The sequence below is a fragment of the Melospiza georgiana genome, chromosome 2, assembly GCF_028018845.1.
Source record: "Melospiza georgiana isolate bMelGeo1 chromosome 2, bMelGeo1.pri, whole genome shotgun sequence".
In the NCBI taxonomy this organism is placed as follows: Eukaryota; Metazoa; Chordata; class Aves; order Passeriformes; family Passerellidae; genus Melospiza; species Melospiza georgiana.
The window spans coordinates 113,957,073-113,984,450 of record NC_080431.1 but is presented as its reverse complement, the minus strand read 5'-3'; the positions used below and the strand labels follow the sequence as shown (position 1 = coordinate 113,984,450).

The 27,378-nt window shown below is 38.6% G+C and overlaps 1 protein-coding gene across 6 annotated transcripts in view; it reads right to left on the bottom strand.

Moving 5' to 3' along the window:
• KDM6A (lysine demethylase 6A) overlaps positions 1–27,378 on the bottom strand; it is a 153,230-nt gene that overhangs the window by 56,904 nt on the left and 68,948 nt on the right. For all 6 annotated transcript variants that reach the window (XM_058043110.1, XM_058043121.1, XM_058043111.1 and 3 more), the window contains exons 5-8: positions 22,982–23,040; positions 14,829–14,949; positions 3,334–3,388; positions 123–157 (exon numbers count right to left, since the gene is read on the bottom strand). In XM_058043110.1, coding sequence (XP_057899093.1) covers positions 123–157; positions 3,334–3,388; positions 14,829–14,949; positions 22,982–23,040 — 270 coding nt within the window. The remainder of the gene's footprint in view (positions 1–122; positions 158–3,333; positions 3,389–14,828; positions 14,950–22,981; positions 23,041–27,378) is intronic.

The window sequence follows — 27,378 nt, the reverse complement described above, 5'->3', positions numbered from 1 at the left end:
TGAGTGATTCAAGACTTTAGTCTAACATTACTAAAGCATCTACAATCCAAATTCCACAGACTGATCACATCACATAGTTTGAAACTCAACCACAATTTATGAAAATGAGCTTAAAAGCTTACCTGGATTTCATATAAGTGGGCAATGTGAAACTGAACTGTAAGAGTGGGAAAATCAAAATTATTAGTTTTAATGAACAATAGCAATTGCAATGTTTTGAAGTGAGGGATAAACAATGTTTCAAATTTATCAATGCAAACTCAAGACAAATTAGGTTTTGAAGATGCCAGAAGTATTTTTTTACATTGATATTTTACATTTAATATACCAGACCTGACAGAGAATGAATATTCTAAGAAAACACAAAAACTGCAAACAGATATTGAAAAAAAACAGTCCATGGATTTTATTTGTGTTCTGAAACAGAGTCCATTAACCTTTCAGTAAACTTAGCAATAAAATCTCTGGAAGCTGAGGTAAGAGAACACAGGTAGCATTTTCTGTACATATCCAAGCTAGAAATAAACATTTTTATTCAGCTGCCAAGAAAACTAGCTGGGTTGCAGAACATTATGTTACACACTGCCAGTTTTATATGGGATCTTAAATTTAGGTGTTTTTTCTTCCTTTTAGGAATTGTCTTTCCCTTGTTAAACTGAACCAGAAGTGTTAATTACAGGTGATACTTTGATTGTTACTGTTAAGCATTTTCAATTCCTCATACAAATTGTCCAGAATGCCATAAATACCACCAGCAGCCTGTGCAGGCAAGAAGATTGCTGGCTGGAGAAAGAAAAATGGGTTGTTCAAGAGTAAAAGCACAGAGAAAATTACCCTCAGGTAGCTCAAATCATCACAGAAAAGACTTGAGAACTGCTAACCTGGGCTATCCATGGAATGGTAGATAGCTAAAGCTAATTGAGGTAAATGTAATCCTCATTCTGCTTTGATGAGGAAAGAAAAGTTCCTTTGAGACAGACTTTTGCACCATGTTTGTGAGGATTACAAGTAAGAAAATAACTGTGTTTGAGCCAAGCTCAATTTATTTCAATTACACAGATTCTCTCCCTTGAAGCTACAGGAAAGTGTGACACCAAATTACCATACAAACAGGTAATACGGAGTTCAGGGTTTCACTCTGGGTCATAAGGGAGGGAAAATATCTCCCTTTGTGCACTGCTTTGTCCTCTGCTGTAAAGAAGGAAGCCGAGTGCACTTTGGAAACCAGGTCAGAATAAAATGCATCATCTAAAATTTTAATAAACTTTTTGTGTTCCTTGCTAAAGGGCACATAACACACCCATTATGTTCACTGCATCATCAAACTTCACTCTGTACTGATGAAAGAAAAGCCCTGCATTTGTTTCAGGAGTTCATTATCTAAAAAAATTTCTTTCTTATTTTTTCCCCTCCTAACAAAACCCTCTCAATGTGAAGCTCCAAAATGAAGTGATGCCTTGGAAAGGAAAGGAAAATTAAAGGTGTCAGATTAGAGACTGCCTAAATAGGAAGAGGAGATGCTTAGCACTCAAACATTTCTGCTGGGAACACATTCAGTGTAATGCAGCCCTCAGAAATGCAAGGGGGAGGATTAAATGGAGCATTTAGTGAGGGTACCCAACACCCTGGGCTGGGCAGGGGGTCAGTTCTGCTCCCACAACAGCACAGTGGGACCTGGCCCAGCCCCTCCCAGTGCTCTTCACCCTCCTCCTCCTTTGCGCTGGCCAGGCACTGAAGCCTTTACAAGGGGCCAGCCCTCTGTCACAGACACATTTTATGAAAAATCCTTTTGACAGGATCTTTTCTCCTGAGAAGCTGAGAGGCCTCAGAAATTAAATGTAAACAATGGTTATCTGCTGCTGTGGAATGCAACAGGTGCACTTTTGATTGGTCTCATGTGATTGTTTTTAATTCATGTCCAATCACAGTCCAGCTGTCTTGGACTCTCTGGTCAGTCACAACATTTTATTACCATTACATTCCTTTCCTTTCAAGCCTTCTGATGAAATCCTTTCTTCTATTCTTTTAGTACAGTTCTAATACATAATTTTCTTTTAATATCATATATATAATAAAATAATAAATCATCCTTCTGAAACATGGGAGTCAGATTCTCTTCCCTCGTCCTGGGACCCCTGTGAACACCACCACCACAATCAGTGACCCCGAGTGAGGAAAACTTCCACAGCCCTCCACACAAATCTGGGGACAGAGGGGACTGCAGGGCAAGGGTTAGGAAAACCTTACAGAAATCCAGAGGTTTAGTGGAAACCCATAAAGTTAGTGAGAAAGAATATGAACAAACACAAAATACAATAAAAAATCACATGTTTGGTAGAAAAGTAATAAAAGCCTATTGACTCCGGGAGAATCCTGCAAATTTTTACAAAATTATCTGCGCCTGTTGCTGATAAGTGACAAAGCTTTGAAGACAGCCTTGAAACACAGCTGGCTCCTTGATGCAGCCAGCGGTTTCAGCCACGTGAACAAACTCCCTTTCACTGCCTTGCTGATACAATATTCACAGTTCCATCCAGTTTTTAAAGAAATGTTTTTAAATATTATATCCAATGTCCCTGAAGTGAGACTTGGGAGGTAACTTAAGCTCAACATGAACAAGTTAAGTTCAAGCATGAAGGTACCTTAAAAACTGAAGGAATAATTTCCTTCACAACTCTCTGCCTTTTAATTCTCACAGACTCCAAAACATGGAGAAACAAATGTTTTTTTCTTGCATACAATTCCACTAATTATGGATAAATACCTGCAGGACACTCTGTTACAGCCTACAGAGCCTTCTGCCTATGATAGATCACACTGCACTAAAGATTAACATGCTCAAATACAGACTAATAGATAGCTGATATCAAAAATCAAAAACCAATCTTTTTTTTTTCTTATTTCTACAGTAAGGTTGGTGCTGAATTTTGGATCTATAAATTTAAATTGCATGAAAGTAATCACTGAAAAGTTATAGATTATCAAGATGATGCTAACTTTAAAATAATTGGCATTAAATGTGTGCCATGGCACAAGCTCCAGGTTTATAAATATATAAAAAGGAGTCAAATAATAAATTTCCTGCAGAATTCAAGCCTTCACAGTAATGAATGAGCTAAGTCTCAATTTTTACTTATTCCATTTACTAAAACAATCCACAATTCCACTGGAACATCTGTCTCCACAGAGAGAGGGAGATTGGTTTTGTAGTCTCCCTCTCTCAGTACCAAATCTTTTGATTTTGAAGACCTGGTTCATTAAATATTCATACAGTTGCAAGCATAAAATTTTAAAAAAGATCCACAACAAAGTAAATACTTATTGGTTACTTACTTTCAGCGTTAGACAAAGTGCAGGGATTGCAGTCAATCAAAGCTAACTGAAAATGCTGGAAAGAAAAAAAGAATTATTTGCTTTTGAAACAAAGTAATACTAGCACTTGGGCAAACTACTAAGACTAAATCAATTTTGTACTCGAAAATCAATACTGCATTTTACCATGTGCCTTAAAAAAACCAAGTTTTCAATTTCTGTTCAACTGCTTACTAGAGGAAAGTAATTTTTTTTATTGCAAACGCTTCAATGCTTCTAGGAATGTAAGATAGCAACAGATCTTCATAAAACAACTGCGGTTGCATCTGAAATACTGAAGGCATCAAATGAATGGTCAAAATTGGAAGATTAAGTTTTTATACATGTAACTGGGACTGCAGACACACCAGGTCACAGCCTCATGGCGGTAAATACTTAAGCACTCCATCCATCTAGAAAAACAGAACACTCTCCCCACAAACTGAGTGATTTTAGGTTTTTAAAAAATTGAACTCTTGTCAAAAAGAATTTAATATTAATACCTCCACATTAGAACATGAGTTCATAAGGAGGTCATATGTTCTCACATCCTCTCCTCCAGATGTTGAGAAAACTTCAGTTAAACATTAAAGCTTGTATAATTTTAATCACTTGAAGGAATACAAAAAGTATCTTTTAAAACATTCTAGGTTCTGAGGTAAGTTTTCACTCATCTATAAAGAAGGTCACAAGAGCAGAGCAATGAAGTCTGTCTGTAACATCATGTTAATTCACTGATCACTATTTAATTTGAGACACAAATGTATAAAAATGAATGGAACAGGTACAGAAACTCCACTGCCTGAGCTCTTCCATAAACTTTTGAGAAAATCCCCACATGGCGTGAAATTTCAATTGATATATTAACTCAACAGAGAATAAGGCCTAGGAACACAGGAGCCTAAGAGTCACCCTATGAAATTCTACTGCTAATAAATACATTTATTTACAAAATACAGTGTCAGGTGATTTCTAATACACAAAACATGACTGACACTTTAGTATACTTTATTTTCTTAGCATAAAAATGATATTTTAGATCAAACTAATATATTATATAATATTATTTATATATTATTATAGCATGCCAAACTAGGTGGCACTGGGAGCCCACTGCAGTAGCTGGGAAGAGATAAAGTCTGTATCAATGGATAGGTGCAACACTTTCAGTATTGTACTCAGAGCCATTAGATGCTACTTAACTTTCCTCATGGTGATAATGACTCCTTGAGTACAGTATGTCTGTAAAAACACATCTCTAACCTGTGCAAGATTTTATCAGATCACCACATTTCCCAAAAAACTTAATTTTAATAGGGACACAAAATTTGAAAATTAATATATTATCCATAACAAGAATGCTGATACTTCCATAAGCTCTGACATACACTGATGCAGCTTCCTCCTCACTGCCTTTATCAAGATAATTTGTAACATTTAACAGCATTTCAAAAATGTACAAAACTCAAGTTGAATAACAACACAAATTCATGATTTATAATTAATATTTCAGCAATATCCCCCCAGAAGAGAACACAAAAACCAATTGATTCACACCGTAAAATAACTTTTTAACCTTAGCACAAGCATTAAATAATAGCTTACAAATATTAAATATTAGGTTATTTCTCTGCTGTGTCTGTTCCTTTCCCTCCTGCTCAGCAGGCAGACAACTTGCAGTCTCCCCTCACTTACATTGCAATGCAGGTTGAGTGCCTCAGAGACATCCTTTAGTCTGTTACCATAGTGATCCTACTAAGCAGACAACTTTAAAAAAAAAAACTAAATAAAAATAAAATGCTCTATCTTAAATTGCATTTTGCCTCCAAAAGGAAAAAAAAAGGCTCTGGCCTGTACAATTGAGTGTTACTGATCTAAAAGGTACAAAATCCTTCCTGTACAGATGTGTCATCTTGCACCATCACTTACAATTACTATGGAAAGATAAAGCAGAATGGAACAGATTTGCTCTCACCTAGCAATGCTATTATAAAAAATAAGCAGATCTAAAGAAAAAAGATTGACAACTGTTCTGTAGCAGCTCTTCTGAAGGGTTACTGCAGTGAGACTCACTGAGAGAAAGCAGGCAACCATGCAAGAATAGCTAACCATTTTAATATATAAGTATGTCAACAGTATCAAGTGCTATACAGTAGAAAAAAGCAGAAATATTCTCAGCAATGCCTTCGAAAAAATTACATATTCACTGTTACAGTAGCCAACTTCTGAAATTCAAAAATCCACATCACGAAAATTTTCTTAGTGTGATAAATTTCTATTTGCACTGTTCATTAATCTACAAACGGTAAAGAAATTGATAAACCAAAGCCAGTGACTACAGAAAAACACACCATTAGCACTAGACAGTTATCACAATTAAAAGCAATACAGAGAAACCCCAGAACCTTTTAAACCAAGAACCTCTGAAATGCACACACACGAGCAAACCTACACCTCTTGCCGGATAAATAATACACAGCTCCCCATTAAGTACCCAAAATCAGACAAAAAAACCCCCCATGCACACATTCTAACACATCAGCCAAATGCAGATCCATTAATCCCAATTACCAGCACCAAAAAATTTAAAAAATAATAATAATTTCCAACTTCCATTTCTGCAACCAACAGCAGCGGCTGGCAAACATCTGCACCCCTCTCAAATATTGCAGCACTGAGCTGGCTACTGCTGTGTGGAATAGTTGTTATGCAGGAGAGGCCGCTGCAGCTCAGAGACGACACACAATACCTCAAGGCAGACAGCAGTCTATAGAAATTCAAATCCCCAGTAAGAGGATTTACCTAGCAGGCAGTGTTCTGAATGTTAAAAACTAACAGGCTCTTCTCAAGGGCTGCGGCTCAAGGCACAACCACAGAATCGTTTAGGTTAGAAATGATTTTTAAGATCAGCCAAGCCCTAGATCACCTTGATTTGTAGCCATCTGTAATTGCAGAGTTTATCTGCAGCCCATTCCATCTCCTCTGGAGTCCTTGACTTGCCTCTGATTGTGGAAACAATTCCGAGGATAACCTTTCCAAGGATGAGAGGTACAGTGGATTCCATATAAAGAGAACTGATGAAAGCACTAGGTCTGGTAGTAAAGTAACAGTAATCTGATGCTGATTTAGGTAACCTGACATGCTTTCTCTCACAGAATTAACACCAATGCTTTCAAATGTGACAGGCAAGTACCCAAGGTTTTGTTGTTTCTTTAATCAATAGATGCCAAAAGCAAAACGAACCCTTTTCTTTTCAGTGCAAGACTTTCAGTACTGTCTCTGTTTACATGCAAACCTGAGACCTCTGTAGTGATTCTGCTCCCTCCTCCTCTCCAGGGTGACATCAGCAAGTTTAATAGCTCTGCATACACTCAGCAAGCAAGGCAAGCCATCTTCTGAAACCTGACAATCCTCACCGACTTACCACGAAGGAAAGCTCCATCATGACTCAGTGAAATTCTGTCAGGAGATGGCTTTTTCTGCCTGTGTGACCTAGGTGTGATGCCCGTGCTGCTCAGAGCAGCTTTTGTTCAGATAAGTAGGACACGGAGAGCCTTGTGTAACCAGCTGGGGCAGGGTGCCAAGCCTCCATTTGCCAGGCATCTCTGGGACCAGGGGAGAGGGTCAGGAGAGGACACGCTCCATGTGCAGCTACAGCAGCTCATCCTGCTGCTCTCCACTGCTTTCTGAGCTCAGAACAAATTCAGCTCGCAACAGAAAGGTTTGTGCAGTGTAAACACTCAGGTACTTTTGTCCAAGATTCAAAAAAAAAGCTAACTTACAGATAGGAGAAAAAAAAACAAACCTTGCTGGAGGACAGAAGGAACAAAAGCCACGTATACAAATACACTGAATAGCAGCAGTGTGTTCCGAAAAATCTCTTGTTCTGACAAACTCTAAGAGAAAAAATTATTTTCAAATAGAAAGATCATCCAAGCTGTATTTTTGCAAGCCATAAAAAGGCTGCATCTGAATTTAGTGAGCAGTATCTTGTACAGTGATTTTTCAAGCTATCTCAACACTCCCATTTGCCTCCACCTTTGATGCATTATTTCTGCAACATCGGAATTCAGCTATTCCTGTGCTAACAGCCTGACAGACTGCCAGCAGCAGGACAATGTCACAGGGATGGGGATGACTGGGAGCTGCTGCCCCAGCTGGGGTCGTGCCAGGACTCAGCCTCCAGCCCCCACAGCTGCACAGAAAGCTCAGCTCAGTCCTTGCTGGCGACCTGTGGCTACACTCTGAGTATTTTCTGAGTACTGCCTGGCCAGCAGGAGCAGGGAGCTCATCCTTCTCCTGTACCTGGCACTGGTGAGACCACACCTTGAGTGCTGTGTCCAGTTCTGGCCCCTCAGTTTGGGAAAGATGCTGAGATGCTTGAGCACATCCAGAGGACGCAACAAGGCTGGTGAGGGGCTTGGAACACAAGCCCTGTGAGGAACGTTTGAAGGAGCTGGGGCTGTTTAGCCTGGAGAAGAGGAGGCTCAGAGGTGCCCTTATTGCTCTCTACACCTTCCTGAAGGGAGGCTGCAGACAGGTGGGGTCGGTCTCTGACAGAACCAGAGGACACAGCCTCCAGCTACATCAGGGAAGGGATAGGTTGGATATTAGGAAAAAAATTTCACAGAAAGAATAATAAAGTACTGGAATGCTCTTCCCAGGGAGGGGTAGAATTACCATCTGTGGATGTGTATAAAAAAAGACTGGACATGGCACTTGGTGCTATAGTCTAGTTAGGTGTTGGGGCATAGGTTGGACTGGATGATCTTAGAGCCCTCTTCCAACTTCATTATTCTGTGATTCTGTGATTTTTGCATGCCCTGAATGCCAATCTTGCAGCTACAGCTACATCTGATGAAAGTGGATCTGATCTGTCTGGATGGAGGTGTCTCTTAAGGAGAAGGTCCACGAATGAAGCTCACCACAATCAATGAATATCCTGAGCTGCAAAGGACTCAGAGGGATCACTGAGTCCAACTCCTGGCCCTGCACAGAACCATCCACAAATGTCACACCATGTACCTGAAAGCACTGAGCAAACACTTCTTGAACTCTGCCAGGCTGGTGCTGTGACCACTGTCCTGGGGAGCCCGTTCCAGTGCCCTGCCACCCTCTGGGGGAAAAACCTTTTTCTAACATCCAACCTAAACCTGCCCTGATAGAACTTCAGGACATTTCATTCCCTCAGGTCCTGTCACTGTCACCAAAAGCAGAGATCAGTGCCTGCCTCTCACAAGGAAGCTGTAACTGCAGTGAGGTCTCCCCTCAGTCTCCTCCAGGCTGAACAGACCAAGTGCCCTCAGCTTCACATGGCTTCTCCTCAAGGTCCTTCCCCATCTTTATTGCCTTTGGTCACTCCCCAACAGCTTCATGTCTTTTTTCCATTGTGGTGCCCAAAACTGCCCTCAGCACTCGAGGTGAGGCTGCCTCAGTGCAGAGCAGAGCAGGACAATCCCCTCCCTTGCCCAGCTGGTGATGCTGTCCCTGATGTCCCCCAGGACAGGGATGTCCCTCCTGGCTGCCAGGGCACTGCTGGCTCATGTTCAACCAGCCACTGACTGACTAGGACACCCAGACCCCTTTCTACAGCTCTCCTCCACATCATTCCCCAGCCTGTCCATACACCCAGGGCTGCCCCATCCAGCCAATAAGGATATCCACAGATATTGGTTGTCCCACCAATACCCTCAGATTGAATGCTCAACTTCTGAACCATCTATTCCTCTTCCCATGGTGTGTTCTTCCCCATCTCTCAAGTGACCAAAGGTGCCACAGAGCAGAGTAATTCAGTTTTAGCACTTACTCCTCTTTGTAACCACGGCATTTCTAACATACACCTGAAATTCTGTTTTACAGGAATTAGTCAAAAACAGTCTACACATTCAAACACCTGTAATTCTCTTTTACAGGAATTAGTCAAAAAGCCAAGGGAAACTAGCTAAGTTTAATACAAGAGAACACTCTGTAGGGCAGACATTGTGGGATCATTTTCCACTGTCAAAACCAGTCACACTAATAACTCTCCTGCAGTTTCATTACAGTGCCATGCTGCATTAACAAACTTCCACGGATTTACTTCTTCTATGTGTCTTTCCGCCACTGACATATGCAAACTACCAAGACTAAGAGAGAAATTTCAGTCCCAAATGCTGCTTTCCAACCACTTACATTTTTATTGAAATTATCTTTTGATTAATTTATTTTGCTTTCCGCAAAATGCTTTTTTGTGTGAAGTGCTTGATATCTTGGATATCCAACTTGCAAGAGCCAAAGCCCTTCACCTTGTTTTTTACCTAAAAAAGCACTTGTTCCTTGTAGAAGTCAAGACATAAAAATAGACAAGAGAAACTAAAATGTCTCATAACTGCATGTATTTTGACTAGTTACTTTTAATAATTGAAATGCATAAGGTTTCAATGTACAATGTTGAAACTTAAAAATTACTAATTTAAGCCCATTCAAGAAAGATAACTGGGTGGGTTAAACAACACATGAAGGCTCAAAATCAGAAATATTCCTAAAGTTTCTGTTTAGGAAAAGAAAATAAAGAATTAATAAAATAAAATAAAAATATTCTTAAATACTTGTTTACTTATTACTTGAAGAAAGAACATAAAACATGAATGATATGCCTGTAAGAGTTTTGTGCTAGCACATAATAGCTGCACTAGCTAAAAATATCTTTCATAAGTATATATATACAGGAGAAATATTTGAATAAGTGCTAGAAAAGTGTCTGACTGACTATAAATAAATACTTCAAGCTGTTCATCGGTACATCAGCATTTAATTTCTTTATATTTCATGCATATTCATACAATTCATGCACATTTTAATTCTTTTGCAGACTTTTTTTTATCCTAATATAAGCAGCATGTCTTAACATTACTAACAAATGAGAATCGTTAGAAGAATAATTAAAAAATTAAAATTATATTTAAATTGATGATTTACGGGCAAGATGAAAGCATAAGCCCGGAGCAAACTACTGAAATAGCTGTTTTGTGTATAAAGAAGGAGGAAAAATTTCCGTAAGTGAAAGACAGAATCAGTATTTCTACTAAAAGGCAGATAATTGAAAACATGAGAAATTGAGTTCTCATTCTTTTAAAGGTTTTGTTACTGGGTACAGGATGCACCTGTAATAAAATCAAGTAAAATTCCCAAAGCAAAACACTGCTTTGTTTGTTATAACCAACCTGCTTGTGTCCAGCATTTCTACTGATCACCCATTAAAAAAAAACACCCCACAAAGCAAACAAAATCCAACAAAACCCAAAATTTCTCTACCACAAATCTCCAAACAAAAGCAAACAAAGCTTCCCCTCAATAAAACCAAACCCTCAGAAAATCTGGCCCCCGCTGTTCTCTCAATATTATCAATCTAATAAATATAAAAACCAAAGATTTCTTTTCTCCCTTAAGTATGAGTTCGGCATTCAAAGGGCTTTCAGGATCACAGCTCCAAATCCCCACTAAAAACACAAAATTTCAACAGCACCAAGCAGGATCAGCACCAGAAGGTTTTCCTCAGCTCCCAGATCTCAGAGGGCTCTGGAGCACTGTATGCTGTACAGGAATGTCCTCCAAAATTCTCTTTGAAATCTTTCATTCCCACAGATTTTCTAAAAATTGTTTAAGGTTCAACAGCCCTTAAGAACTGAGACGCATGTGAGACAAAATGATTACACACAACTATGAAAAAAGGAGGCCAAATTTAAAAAAATATCTTCAATAAATAGGAAAATGACCATGACAGAAGTGGAATGTCAAATAATGTGGCATGAACTCAGAAGCATGAATATTTTTTCTGACCAAATTTACCCAGGGAATAAAAAGATACATTATATTCCTAGAGATTTTGTTTTATTCTCCCTTTCAGATTATCGCAGTGCCACCACAGCTACCACCATGGAACACAATATTCCTTGTGTCATTTGTAAGAAACAGTGAACAGGAAAGGGGCAACAGGACACAGTAAACTAAAAAAGCTGGACTGTGGAGGTAAACCTCAGCAGCATGGTGTTGCTACAGTCATCAATCTACTAAAAAGAAATCCATTCCCCAAGTCACTGCCAGTAAATTTTGGAATTAATTGTACTTTTCTGATGAAAGGGGCAAACTCAGCTTTCATGTCTCACCTCTGAAGGCAACACTGCCCAATCTGTCAGATTAGACAAAGACTGGGTTTTTTTCAGCCAGAATGGACACTTTTTTCCCTTAATGTAAACCAAAGGCCAAGTAATTTTCAACAGCATTGGTGCTGCAAGAGTTTATGGCAATGGGATAACAGAGAAAGTCAAGGATTCTCACAGTAATTTGCAAATCTTAACTGTAGAACAGGCAAAACGAGTAATTGATTTTGAAAAAAACACTGGGAGTTGATTTTTATGCTTGTTAAACAGCACTCCAGCAATTATCTTGATCATCAACATCTTAAAATAGTAAAAAATAATTTTGTGCTTAAATTGCTTACATAAAATACAGATGATTTATGTTAATGCTCCAAAATTGTGAAAAACGTGGAATATATGACCTTCAGACTTCCATCTTCCCCCTTTGCCTGAAGTCTCTTACTGACAATGCCTCTCACTGACAATGACTCATCTGTTGGCAATGGTTTATTCTTAGCAATTACAGACTTAACATGAATGTTTAAATACCATCAAAAACATTATGATATTTCAAAGTACTTTAATGCGACGTTGGTACAATCTGTGAAATCCAGAGCAGCCACAAGCGAACAGCAGATGAAAAAGCCAATTCCACTTTCTGCCTCTGTGTGAATGGGGAGCCCAAACTGGGCAAAGAGCCCCAGGAAAAAGGTCTGTGCTCAAGGTAAGTCACAGGCAAGCTGCATCCCAACCCCCTTAATTCCTCTCTAAAATCGTGGATCCTTTAAAAAAGGTCCACAAAACCAAAAACAGCACAAGACAACCCTGTCTTTTCATTGCTTTGGGTTTCTTACCTTTCTTTTGTTCAAAGAAGAGATACTCTGTGTCTCAGAGAATGAGACAGACATTGTGTGAAAACATCCCGTCACACCTTCCTCACATCCCTTCCCCATTTTACTCTCCCCATGCTTGAGCATAACCAGTGCACCAGCACTTCACTTCCTTCTCCTCACTAAGGAAGCATTTTCTGTCTTGCCTCTCATATTCTCATCACTCAGAGTTCTGCTTTAAGTATGTTTTTTAAAAATCACAGTCAGATTGGCTTTTAAAGAAGCTACAGCCCTGTTCTAGTTAGTTTTCCCCTCAGCTGACACACTGTGATGTTGAACTGATAAGTTTCAATCAGTAACACTCTGTTTTCAAACAAAGTAGGTAAGTCCCTGGACTGGACATTAAATCCACAGCTGAGTTGAACTGGAAACAGTTCAAAGTGTTTGAGACTGAGTTCCACAGGGTCTTTTGCTCCTCACTGTTATTCTTTACTAAGGATTGCAACCTCCATAGCAAAGAAAAAAAACAGAAACTCTGCTTCGTGTGTCTCAGGTGGTAATTCCAGAGCAGCTTCTCAATAAATTTTGAACCAGAAAGGGATAGGACAGCCCTGTCCCCTCCTTCCCATCCCATCAGCCTTGCACTGGATGTACCAACCAGGCCATCCCAAGCTGAGCTGGCTCAGACTTCTGATCCACCTCAGTCTGCAAATGGGGAAAAGCAAAAAAATGAAAAATCACTCGATTCAATGTGGCTGAGAGTGCTGAATGAGGCAATCAGGATTGCATGGTAGAAAATGAGACAAACTTTTAGGAACAAGCGGCATGAAACCACCTTCAATGCAAACACCCCTGTTCATTTCACCATCCTTTGAAGACCATCCCTTTGCCCCAGGGTAAACTGCTTTTGTTGTGGCCATTTGTTTTTTTTAAGTGACTTAACCATATGCCACATAAAAGCAATGGAATAATGATAATTTTGAAATAAAAAGATTAATTTCTTTCTGTTTTCAAAATACTACTTTGGTGTTTTTCCCATTTGTAGCTGGTGTTTTGAAAACCTGAAGTTTGGTATACTCAAAATCCTCGTGGTAAGTGACTGATTAGTTTTGCGAAGTTGTGAACATCAAACACAAGAAATTATTTACACTGAGTTATCATAATATTTATTTAAATACCTGATTCACTGACAGAACTGCAAATTTTATGGCAAAGCAGAAAAAGGTTATCTATTTCTTGATCAATTTATATCAAAAACTAAAATCATATAATCAACTAGGCTGGAAAAGACCTTTTGAAATCACTGAGTTTCTACCACTTGATTAGAAGATGACCACCTCCTTGTAAAATTAATCTTGTTTACTTCCAGCTTCTTTAAAAATAAAACCAAAATGTACTTCAGCACTTCTTTTACCTCTCCTTGCTCTCTTGCACCATTCATTGCATGGAATCTTTTCTACTCCTCTGCACAATTTCCAACTCCACCAATCTCTGTAGGTGAAACTTTGGGTTCTGGATGAAAAGGGAAGCCTGGGGAGAGAACTGCTTCCCTCCATCACAAAAACTGAAAGGAAAAATTGAGAGCAACACCCTACTCTTACAAATCTTGGACAATGTGAATCTGACAACCCATGAAAACAACCTGCCAAGAAAAGAAAGCTGTAAGATCCTTGAAAACAAAACACTTATTGTTTTCAATAGTTTTGAGGGAAGATTAATATGCAGAAATGTGTTTACAAATTACATTTAATTACAAAATTCTCAGCCCTGCAGGTGGATTTCTCACCACATGCAAGTCCATTAAAAGAACTCTTCCTTTTTCCAAGACATGTAACAGCTAAATTTAGAGGCCGGGAAGGGAAGGACATGTGGGTAGAGTAGAAAATGGAAAGAGGAAAAACATGGGCAAATGTGCTGAATGGAGGGAGATAAAAAGACAGATTACAATCAGAGACCAGAAAAGAATGTAAATAGTAAGGAATTTGAAGAAGTAGAGAAGAAACAAAGCTCTGTGTTACCATAAACCATTTCCAACTGATTAGCCAGAAACTGTTGCCTTAGAAGCTCACTCTCAAGCCAGGAAATAAAAGAATAATTAACTGCTAGAAAAGTAAAAATTACATTAAAAAAGACATCATTTTGCATAAAAACTTTCTAATTTACTAATTCCAAGAACTTCCAGTTTACAACAGGGAAGCCGGGGAGGAAAAAAATGGAATATAAAAATAAAAAATCAAATAATCCAAGTTGTGATTTTTTTTTCATTAGCCTTCAATACAACCTCAGTCTCCCTCAAGGTTCACTATTTTAACAAGGGCCCTACACCAAATTTTTCATCTAGAGTGTAACACCTCACACACCTCAAACCCATCCTTCTTCTGTTTGGACTAAGACACTTCACATTAAAGCACTTCAATTTCTAAAGCAGGTGGCCTGTGACTGTTCCATGCTTATGCATTCCTTGCAGCTTTAAGATGCAACACAAGACTTGTAAGAAATGTTAATTCAATTTGAAAGGACTTAAACCTACCTTTAAACTAGACTCATAGTCTGTGTTCACTTTGAACATAAGCCCAAGTCGCAAATGAATTTCCTTGGCTCGACAAAAGCTGGGATCAACATAAAGCGCCTCCTGAAATGCTTTAATTGCCCTGAAAGAAAAACACAGATTAAAAAAATGATGCTTTACTGAGGTATTACTCTATAATCAATGTTTTTTATATGGCTAACAGAGTGGATCAGAAAGTATTGTTACAGGAGAAAATAACAAAATGATGGTTTACATGTAACGTTTCTGGTGCATGGCTTTTGATTTTTCAAGGATTGGGTAATTTTGAACTCCAGATATCCTCATGTATTTGAAAGTCTAATCTTCTCTATTAATTTAGAGAAACTAATTTGCTGCATGAAATACACTAACATATCAGATATTTCAGAGAGGATGACTCACAAATTAGTTACAAAATCAGTGCAAGTTCACTTATAACAGCCAGGTTGCTTTAGATTCCAGCAGTGCAGACCCCCAAGCAGCAGCAGAGATCACACACATCTCCTCCCACTGCACCTGCCTGCTCCTTTTTCCACTTTCTCCTCCCTTCTCTAGCACCAGTGCCGTGCAAGAACTCAAATGATACCAATTGCTCCATTACTTCCACATGCAGACAAAAAAGCCTGTCAGCTCCTCACACAGTAACTTTCTTTCGTATTTCCATGATATGTGAAGATGGCTCTGATTCTACTTCCTTACCTTCAAATCCTCTCTCACCTGTCCCTGTTCATGATGGCACCATACCAGATATAACAGAAATGCCATCTAGCAACTCCATCTTGGAGCAGAAACAAAGTGACTCTAAACAGGACTGCTGTGCCTCTCAGGCCACCGCATAAAACTAGGACAGCTGAAATGCAACTAAAAGATAATAGAATTGAAGTCACAGAGGAATTAAGAAAGAAGCTAAGTCTCATTGTTGCCTGAAATCCAAGGACAGGTTGAAACAAAATCCCTTCCTGTACAGCACTGGTCACACAAGAAGAGAAATCAGAACCAGCCTCTCTCAGGGTGGATTTGAGCCCCAAAGAACACAATCCCAATCCCATCTGCTGCCCCTGGAACCCACAGGTGGTGCCAAGGGGGCAGGGGACAGGGCAATCTATAGGGGGAACTGGACCCGCTGTGACATGGGACAGGGATTAACCCCAGTGCTTGAAATCACTCTCTCAAGGCACACTGATTTAATTCCCACTCTCCAGGTACAGTATTATTTATAAGGAAAAAAGGTTGGTTAGCAGATGCAATGCAAAATTCAACAAATATTTTTCACAGACTTTTTTTACTCACACATAAATTATCATTTCTGAATGCTTCAGCAAAAACATTTCTGCTCTAAAATTCTTACAGGCTTTGTTTCTCATCAATGGCAAAGCAAACCAAAGGTACAGACTTCCTCTAGAAAATGCAACTGTATGTACCTGAAGCATTATCTGACTTCTTTAAATAGAACTTAAAGAGTAGATAGGCTTAAAAAAAAGTAATAAATTTTTCTTGTGGAACTGCAGCTTCCTCTATCACAATCCTTCAGGAAGGCTCTCCTTACCCAGTACCCTACTTTTCTGCCAGCATATGGAAAATGAGCAAGTAAAGCACTGAAGGGACAAACCTGCACCAGAGCTAAGCTCCCTCACATCTCATCTGAATTTCCCTGAAATCCTGTGGTGGTGGTGAATCACAAAGCTCATATCTGCACTGAATTCATAACAAACAAAGGACCTTGTCTCATAATACCATGCTCATCTTCATCCTCTACAAAAACAGAGACCAAACTGAAAGGCCAAAGACTGGGCTGATCACTAAGTATCAGGACATATTTTAAGCTAGGCTTTTGCTATGCCTAGATAGATTCCATTACAGAGCATCTGCATTTCTTGTCTCAACTTTGATATGGGCATTAGGGACGTTATCCACTGGTATTTAAAATCCATTACCTGTATCTTGTTCAAAGACAATATCCTAAGTCCCATAAAAGAAGAAAACCACTGTCTGTGATTCCAATCGAAGAGAAGACAAAAATTGGGAGTGAAGACACAGCAGTTCTATAGCACATCACACAGTGTGACCACACTAACACTCTGTAAACTTCATATTCCTCATTTAACACTCCTTGCTTGATCAGAAAATAGTATTTCCATATTTCCCCTCTCAGTCATGTCCCCACTGAAAAAACCATCAAAGAGAGGATTTCTAAAAAAGTTTAAGAGAATCTGAGTGCAACAAAAATACTGCTGTAGTCTCTTGCTTACTGAACAGGAAATACTAATCATTGACACTGTTGAGCAATGGACTAAAAGAAAGCCAAAAGTATAATTAAAAACTTTCCAGGACAGTTCTCAAATTTAGTTTGAATGTATACTGTACTTCATTCAATAAACCAAGAATGTTGCATACCCCAGTCTTTCAGAGGAGCACAGCACTTAAATACCTGTAAATTATCATCAGTAGACAACAGGGAAGACTGTGTCACATTTAGTCAGAAACTGGTCACAAAGACCATGCTTTGAGTAAGGTTTATCTCTACACACACTAAAGTAACTAAAAATCAAATTTTACCTTTTACTTAAATCTAGTGTTAATTCCATATTGGTTTTACAATTTGTAGTTTTTTTCAGGATGACATGCATGAATAATAAAAAACAGAAACTACTTCCATCAATGTGAAAAGGGGCATCATAAAAATTTCCTCAATGAAGTGATGTGAAAGAGCATTTTCAACATTTTTTACCAGTGGTAGGTACTCATGTCTAATTAAATAAGTACAACCTCATTTAAATACTCAGTAGAATTTTTATAGAATAAAATAGTCAAGCTCTGAAAAGGCATTTACTTATTATCTCTTACAGACAGACAAGCAATTTTTCATCACAGTTGAATTAATACTGATGTAATTTTGCCTGCAGGAAACATTTAAACAAAATAGCAACGTGCTCCCAATTACAGGACACATCAAGAACATGGAACACAGCAAAAACCTCTGCCTGTTTTCCAGTGCCATGCCCAGAGCTCCAGACTCATTCCCTGACTATCAAACAGCATAACATGTGCAGCAGCACTGACACCATTCCACAGCTGGGCCTTCCACACACAGCAGGAGTCACTTCATTCTTGTAGTGATCTTTGTTTGCTCTCAAACATCTCTAATCCCATTTCTGTTCTCTGTCCAAGCCCACACCCAGAAATTTGTGGGTCTGGAGGATCCATGGCATCCAAGTTATCCAGATGTTTTCCCTCACAGCCCTTCTATGGCTTGACCAAAACCAGAAGTGCAGATATGACCCAAGAGCTGGGTGAGCCCAAGAGCTTCCTGCAGGGCTGATGGCACAGAGCCTTCCCCAAGTCAGTCTGGAGTCTCCTCCATAATTCACTGCCCTTCATGCACAGACACAACTTCTCATCTCACTCCTTCAGCAGACTAAACATACATCAATCCAAAGGAAAAATTATCAAATGAAAGGCCAGGAGCTCTCAAACTGCAGAAATAAATTATATCTGAATTCAGCAAGAGAGGACTTTCCTTTTGTTCTCTGATGATACTGACACCTGTGTGGTGAGACATGATGCTGGTTAAGTCTACTAGAATTTATTGAAATTAAATAAGGATTTTCTCCAAGGATGAGGACATTTCACAGGCAGTAAAGGCTGTTCTAATACTTAACAAAATGGGAAAGCAGGACTGGAAAACAGACACTACAAAGAATGAAAAGCACCTCTGGACTTTCATTTTACACAGCACTGCTACAGCAATTCAGGAAAAATAAAAATGACATCCCTAAATCAAGACTGCCAGAGTCAATACTGCAGCTATTGTCCCACCTACTAATCTATACAACAATGCCCTCCATTATGAAAGTGAAGAAACCAGGTGAATAATAAATAGATTATTATATTAAACATTTAGTGAACTCTCTTAAGACTTTTACTGGATGGTTTTCTTGAATAGACTGAATAAAATCAGCTTTGTACTAGGCAAAAGAATATAATAAAAGAACATCAATTTAACTATTCAGAAGTTATCACTTTTGTACATTTCAAACAAAACCCATGAAAATCAGAGTGAGCGTACAAAATAAAAGAACCTAACATTATCCTAATATCACTTGATGCAGTTGGAGTGAAACTTTTTTGTGTTCTTACCCTCTTTCAATTTTGACCACCTATTTTAAGCCTCACATCATTTCACAGTCTTACTAATGAAAGTGATGTGAGGCTATCATGGACAAATTTCTTTTTGAAACTCATAATCACAGTTTGAACATAAACAAAGTGTTTATGAAACACTTTTACAGTCTTTAGCTACAACTCTTCTGACCAGAGGACTGCAACAGCTGAATAGCAAAATATTTTGAGCAGCAAAGTCTTTAAACATTTCTCTAGAACAGCAGCTGGGAGCAGGTTTTTTTCCATAGCATTAGCAGAGTTTTCAGCAATCCAAGAGTAGTTTGCTATGAAATCACAGCAAGATAAGATAATGAAAGGGAAGTTAACTGCCCCCTTTGTTACTGGTTAATTGCTACATGCATGTGTACTCTACATGTACATTCCCATTTTATATGCCTGAAAAAAATATATATATTAGATCCAGCCACATGAAACCTGAGAAATATTTGACAAAGCAGTATCTACAGACTGTGTGTTTAAATTCTTAGAGGTCTCCACTTGGCAAAGTGCATTCCTACACATCCCATTATATCCTCAACTTTCTGTGTGGAGGAACCCAGTGGGAAGCAGAGATGTTGGTTTTAGATATCTTTACATCTAGATATTGCACAATGATGACAGGGCTTCTGCTGTGGGAAGGATCAGGAAGTTCCACTCAGGAATTACTGGTTTTCCACAGCAGCCTTTAGTCATGATGGAGGTGAGGAAAAGGGTCTGGATCATCTCTTGCAGGTCTTTGGCTTTTTTCAGGGTCAGTGCTGAAGGACTGAGCTCTGTATAACACTTAGCCCCTACAGCTGGTAAGGAATTCCTGGACTCAGGAGCCTCAGGGCAAAGAGCCCAAATGGGGCAATCAGGGTGACTGATCTCAGTCTCCTCTCAGGTGTTTCTGAGCAATCTGGAGCCTTTCTCAGTGCTCCAGCAATTTGCCAGGCCACTGAAAACACTACAGGCTGCCCTTGGAGCCCCCCAGTTAGTACACTGGGATCCACAGGGTGTGAAACTCAATTTCAGGACACCACGTCAGAGCCTGGGCTCCATCTTTTCATCTAGATGGAAGTCAGTGGAATCAGCAGATGATAAACCAGGCAGGCTCAGAATTTTCACTAAGGTGGAGAAAAAAAATTTGGTGTCCAAGCCACTGCACCTGGGTGCAGGGATTTCACAGAAATGAAGGACAGCCTTGGACTGCCTGTTGAAATTCTTTAATAATGTTCAATCTATAAGACAACTATGGAGGGCATAAAATTATTAAAGTTGTGTGAATATCTCATTCTAATAGGTTTTCTACTCTAACTGAGAAACAGGGAAACAACAATAAAAATGAACCAACCACTTACTGCTTGATGATAAATGGTGTAAGAGAAGGGTGTATAAAAATTTCATATCCTTCAGACCTGTTTCACTGTAGTTGATTCAACTTATGGAGATAACACCTCATGGCACATCTTAACTATAATAATTGTGTGAAATAGGTTTGGTCTAATCACACTATTGTAGTGTTCATATATATGTTGAGGACTTCTAATTCTTACATGAACAGTTAAACAAAATCACCAACATAAAATGATGTAACAGCTAAGATTTGTACTTAAGATATTGCTGCAATGCTGCTCAAGTATATAAAAATATGTCCAGTATTGAATTACAGTGAACTCCATTAAGAGTCCTGGAACCAATCCAACACATCCTTTTATGAAAGCTGGAAAACTTTGAAAGTAATATAAAATATAGGAACAATAATTCTAAAGCTGATCTTATTCCCACTTGCTTTTTTTATCATCTCTGTTTATATGAGACATGAAAAAACCTCAAGTATCTCTCACCCCTTCCTTTTTGGAGGACTATGTACTTCCCTCTTGTTAAAGTCTCTGAATATATGAAGCAGTGGTGTTAAAAAAACCAGTTCATGGATGAATCAGAACAAATAAACCACCTTAAACAGTCTTGAATACTTGAACAGTCTTCCTCTGCCTGCTAGAAATATCGAGATCCACGTCCTCTCTGAGCATAAACAGATGGAATAAATGCAGCAGGAAGACAGATTAGCATTGCACTCTGCAAGAGGACTCTCCTGGCAATCTGTGAGAGTTCTGGGGAGGATTAAGGCTTCAAAGAACACCTCTTGTAAATGACTTGCTATCATCTCCAAGTCTTTTGTGATTTTGTCATACCCAAATACCAACAACCCCGTATTCCTCTGCTCTTGGCCCCAAAAATTTACAGAGAAGGGGAAAGAAAGGCACTCAAAGGGACTAAAAATCAGAACTGCACACAAAAGTGTAAGATTTTACCTACATTGGATTTCCTTCCTTTAAAAATTCTACCTAATACTTCCATGATACACAATGTCCTTAGCACCACACTATATATAACCTTGTTGTATGAATGGAGTGGAAAATAAAATTATTCTGCTCAACCTTAACATGAGAGCTATGTGCAGTTCTTTAAGTTAGGACATCAGCTTACACTCATGCTGTCAACAAGTGAAGAAAAACCTAAATTAATTCAAAGCTCTAATTTATGAATACTAAATAGCATGATCTGCTGATGGCAAAAGTCTACATTGAACAGGTGGTTTTTCAAAAACTTAATTACTCTAAATCTAACTGCTTTGTATTATTTATCTTACAGTTTATCTATCATTTCACAGTGCAAACTCTAACAAGATACATCTTGTAAGAAATAGTGCACAAAATACTTTTCTATGCTAATGATGAAGACAAGACTATGTAGCAACTAGAATGTTCTGAAACTTGGTAAAATTCAGCCAAGTCTCATCACAATCTTAAAACAATAGACTCTCAGGCTTTCTGAAAACTTTTCTGTTCTTCTCTTGCTAATTAGAATGCAACAGAATTGCATGCCCTGTACAAGACAACAAAGGAACAACATTCATTTCACCACTATCAGTAAAAATAGCAGTAAGCTGCAAGATAAATTAATCCATGTTTTGAGCTCATAATTTAACCAACTTATTCTAATATGAAGAATAAAAGTTTATGCACATTATCCTGAGGAAAGCATGAATGTTTGCCTTAGACATACATAAAAACAATTTAAGGAGAGGTGGGGGAGAAATCCTGCTCCATTGTTCCCAGCCATCAGTCAGTGGTCACTCCTGCATCCCTACCTGCAATCAGGCTTGGCTCAGTAACACAATGAACTTTTAGTGATCAATCAAGTCCTGAGTCACACTTACTGTACTAACAGTCTCTGTACTGAGTGTAAAACAGCCTGACCTAAACACTGCCCCTCTCTGACTTTTCCCCCATGAATTAACTCTATCTCCACAGGATTAAACACCAATAAAAGTCTGAGGACCTTTGAACAGAACCCCAGTGACTGAGTCCATTCCATTCACCACTCTCATCACTGATAAAGTAAAAGAAAAACCCAACTGAAACCCAACCCTCCCCCAGCCTCAACAAAAGCTCTTCTCAATCCTCAAAGCCCTGGCAGAAATCACAACTCTTTTAACCCTGAGTTTTTCCATCAGATTAAAACACTGACTCCATCAGAGCCAACTGCTCCTCATATCCAACCCCCTCACCTAAAGCAGCTCTGTCAAAATTCCTGCCTACCAAGCAAAATGAAAACAAGCCCCATTCACCACCTCTCTGCCACGAAGGTTTTTTACAAGAGGCTTTCCAACAAACCCAGGGCACAGATTATCAATGACAACAATTCCCAAAAGCCTGTTGAGTCATTCTGCTCCATCCCCACTGCTGAACTGTGCTAAAGGGAGTGCAAATTCTCCCAAAGTGCTTTCCCTTTCATGGAACTGTTGTGGCTGCCCCAAGTTTGTTACAGTAATACAGACACTGACCCAGGACAGTAACACCTGCAAACACCTTAAATGTAATAAAATCAAAATTAAACTATTTTACACTCACACTGAACTGAGGGTGAAATAATCACACACTGTTGGACACCACACAAAACACTGACACTGTCAGCTTATTCCAACTTACCATTGAAAGGCATTGTAATGGAAGTAGACCAAACCAAGGCCATATAAAAAGGCAGCATTCTGTAAAGGAAAGAAACAGTGTTTAAAACCCAGATAAGAGCCAGCTTCCAATATTTCATCCATCCCTTGATATTCTATTTCCATTATAAGACAAATATATTTAAAATCTGCCTCGAACAGGAAGAGCTAAAAAGAAACAATAAAAAGATAGGTAGACATTAAAAAAAGCACTGGTTCTCCATGGTCACAAAAAAGTGGCTATTTTGGTGGAAGAGTAACCACAATATTCATGTACTTCTATATCAGAGAAACTGATGTGCTCTGTTCTACTTGTACAACAGCAGGCAAAGAAATGATGGAGTAGAAATCTTCAGCAGTTTAATATAATAAAAAAAAAACCCAACAGTTTATGACCAAGCATCATTTCATAGTCACAATGATTTATACTCACATAAAAGAAAACAGAGATGCACATTCTAATTTCAGTGTCTAATGGAGAACATTAATTAAATGAATCTCAAAATATGCTTAAGGAGATTTCACTTTTCTGAATACCAAAAATCACAGACCATCAGCTTCAAACCTATGACAATAATATTCCTTCATCATTAATCCAATTTCTAGTTCCTATCCTCCTATTTGCAAAAGGCAAAACAACAAAAATACTTCCCCTTCTGGAAACTCATTTTCCCTTCATTTTCTTTCCATATAAACTATGACTTACTTCCAAAGTGAAATTACTAACAATATTTAATGAATGTTTAACTACCCAGTTCCACAAATAATTATTACATATTTCCGAAATTAGGAAAAACAAACAAATTTCTTTTTATTTTGCAAAGCTACGCCACAGCACATTTGTTTTTTATTGAGCAGAACAATTCCATTATTTATAGGAGACATCGTACATGCTGCCTAAAACACATTTTTAGGCTTTTCTCATATATAATTCTGATTCTGAGACACCAGGTATGCATCCCAAAGCTCCGACACATGGACAAGATCTGGAATTTCAGTTGTCAGAGACTGCATTTCAAGATAATCTCTCTGCCACTTGCATGCAGTTCTTTAACAAGTCAAATTTCTAAACAGTTCCACAAAAGGAATACTAATTATGACTGAAACCCAACCCAAATATAAAAGTTATAATCAAGTTTTTCCTACAAAATAACTGGTAACCAGAAGACAATACAAAGAGCAGCATACATCAGAAACAGGATCCAGTATGAGAAATTCATTATCCTTCATTTGCATCGTCTAAATGCAAATTAAAACCAGGGGGGATGTCAAAGATTCTCTCATGAATGCAGCTGGATCCCAGCTCCAGCAAGGGACAGCTTTTAGGAAAATGCTGTGGTGTGAGCAGATCCTACAGCCATCAGAGCACTGAAGATGTGAACAGGAGTGCAGAGGGAAGTACATAAACAATAGAAGAGAACACTCTAATACTACAGTAAACCCACATTCCTGTTTAATTGAATAAAAGCACAACATGAACATCATAAAGATAAAATATCTCCAATTCCATATTCTGTGTTTTTTACATGTTCCTGACAACAGGAAGATCAGGAAGAAGGCAGGCTCAAAAGCTGAGCACACATAATGGCCCGACTGAAAAGTCATTTTAAATGAAGAAGAAAGAGATTTTCATGTGTGCAACATGGAAGCCTAAAAATACAGCATCCAGGAGCCCTCACTATCTTCAGGCCAACTCATTTTTCAGACAGAACTTAACAGGACTGCCCAGTGTCCCCTCTGATATTTCAAATCTCAGTAAAGTTTAGATCATTGTAGAGATTGAGAACAACAGTGATCACAAAAATCCTTCACTGCAACACAGCAAAATTCAAACAAAATGTGCCAGACAACTAAAAACTCTTCAATTTGCAAAGAATTTGACTTCCTCTTATGAAATCTATTACAATTCACAGTCCAAGAAAGAGATTCAGAAAAAATCTCCCAGATATTTTGATGCTAAGGGTTTACAACAAGCAACTTTCGAGGCACAACAGAACCAAGATGCAAGTGATTTATTAAAATGTAATTTCTGTATCAAGTTCACATAAAGCTTTCAGATGGTCCTCACAGCACTACAAATAAACCATCACTGTTCTGTCCTTTGTTCTGTGCCTGTTTTCCCACTTTTCTCTCATTCTCCTTTGGCCTTAGGTCTTTTGAGACTGACCTTAAAAATATCTTAAGCTGCCACCGTCTTCTCAGTAAAAATAATGTAGATTTAATATTTGTACCTGTAATACTTCACTTCAAATGTAAAGATGCAAATTCTGAAATGTCAGTATGGATGATAAATTTATCTGAAATACTCTAACCATATTTATCACCACTTATCAATTGTTTGTTATATTAATATCTAATGAACTAAGATTAAAAAGTATCTTTTAATGCATTTGAACGGGGACAGGACTCACAAGGGCTGGAGGGCATCACAGTGTCCCAATGCGTGGCTGCCCTTTCCCACAAAGAATTCAAGGCAAGATACACATCAAGTTCCTTACATTTGCAGAATACCATCAAGTTCAAAATGCAGCCAAGGACAATATGAAAAGCCACCACAGCTTAATGCAGATCAGCATCAAGCAGGGTCATCACCCAAATCTTCATCTACAAAATGTCCTTTTTAAAATCGTAAGATTCTGTTTACCACATCTTAAGAAATCAGTTTTCAGTTTCTTCTGTTAGTTTTGACAAATTTCTCCCAAAGAATACCATTCCATGTGTTCCAGTAAAGACCACTCCTGTGATTTAGTCCTTGCCATAAATAACTGTTGAGGTAGAATTTAAGGCCTCTTTTTCTCACCAAATATTTTTTAGTAAGAAGCAGAAAACAAAATTATCTTATTACAGTCCTTTCCTTGAACTTTCTAACAACCCCCAACATTTATGAAGATCTCATGCTAGCAAAATGCCTTCTTTGGCTACTAAAGTCTAATTTAATTTTTATGTTATCAGATATATCTTTTCACTAGATATTTCTTTTCACTAGACTCGAGTGAAAGTAAGATATAAATCCACACACACTGCACCTCAAATCTGAAGTTGAATGCTTGAGTTTTTTTCATTCTACAGCCATGCTACAAACACAGACAAATCAGAAATGCTATTTCCAAGTTGATATCATTTACATTTTCTATGAATTATCGAAAAATATTAAAATGCTTCATACCAACCACTAGATGGCTCAAATACCTCTTTCCATTTTCCACACTTATGCAATTTAAGGAAATTGTCAAGCTGATATTGTGCAGTCTGTTACTTGCACGCACTATTTAGTGCTGAGCAACATTTCAATTTTATCCTCTAAAAGAGTGTGGTATACACATTTTGTCAACAGGTAACTCAGAAGGCAAAAATGTATTTGAATGCATTTTTTATACATCTGGTGTGAATAAGCACATTGAAGACTTTTTGGTGGCATTGTTTGTTTTAACCGATCAAGGAAAAAAAATTCACCAATGAGAAAGACTCCACCCATCTCACGAGTCTTTTACTGAAACTCAAGTAACTGGTTTACAGCCTCTTTGAAGCACAAGATGGAAACAGATCCCCAGCATTCCATGTTTTCTGTTCTCAAGGCATTTCAGGCCAAGCCCACACAAAGCCTTTTTCTCCACCTTCCACGGGTGCAGCCAGCAGGTCCCACAGAAATACACCAGCCCAGCCCAGCAGTGACACTTATCCACAAACACAGGGACACAAAAATGCTCCTGTCCTGGCCAACAATGGCCACCCCACACTCAGATCACAAACAGCCATCTAGGACTGGCTCTACCAATGTGTGGCTGCCACATCTGGGTCCAGATGTTTTCCACTTATCTTTCACACACAGCTGAGACCCTGTTACAGACTCCAAACTGGTGTTGTATAAACACAGAAATTCACTTAGAAGTTATGCTTGCAAATGAAAATCTGTTAGGCACATCTAGAGAGTCAGAGAGTAGGAAAAAACATTAAAAACTCAAAGCAGTCTCAGGGCAGCATCCAACCAGGTCCTTGCCATTTGGAAATGAAAAGGAACAGGTTTTGCCATAGTTCCCAGCACTGCTGATTCACAAACATTCCCTAGCACTGCCTCTCTCATTTGTGCTGACACAATCATCTCCAGAGTACTACAGGCAACTGGATGCCAAAAGTGATCTGAATTATTAGTATCTGGGATTTTTTAACTGGATCAGCTTCCCAGGCAAGTTCATTTGTGGACCCCCATTAACAACAGCTTCAACACAAGTAAAACACTGGTACAGAAGTAAAAGCTCTTAAAGCCTACACTGCTCCCATCAAAATGTCTACCAAACCTACAATTACATCTCAAACATCACTGAAACGTCCAAATATTTCACTTCAGAGAAAGCAACATCCATGGTCAGTACAAGGTGGATA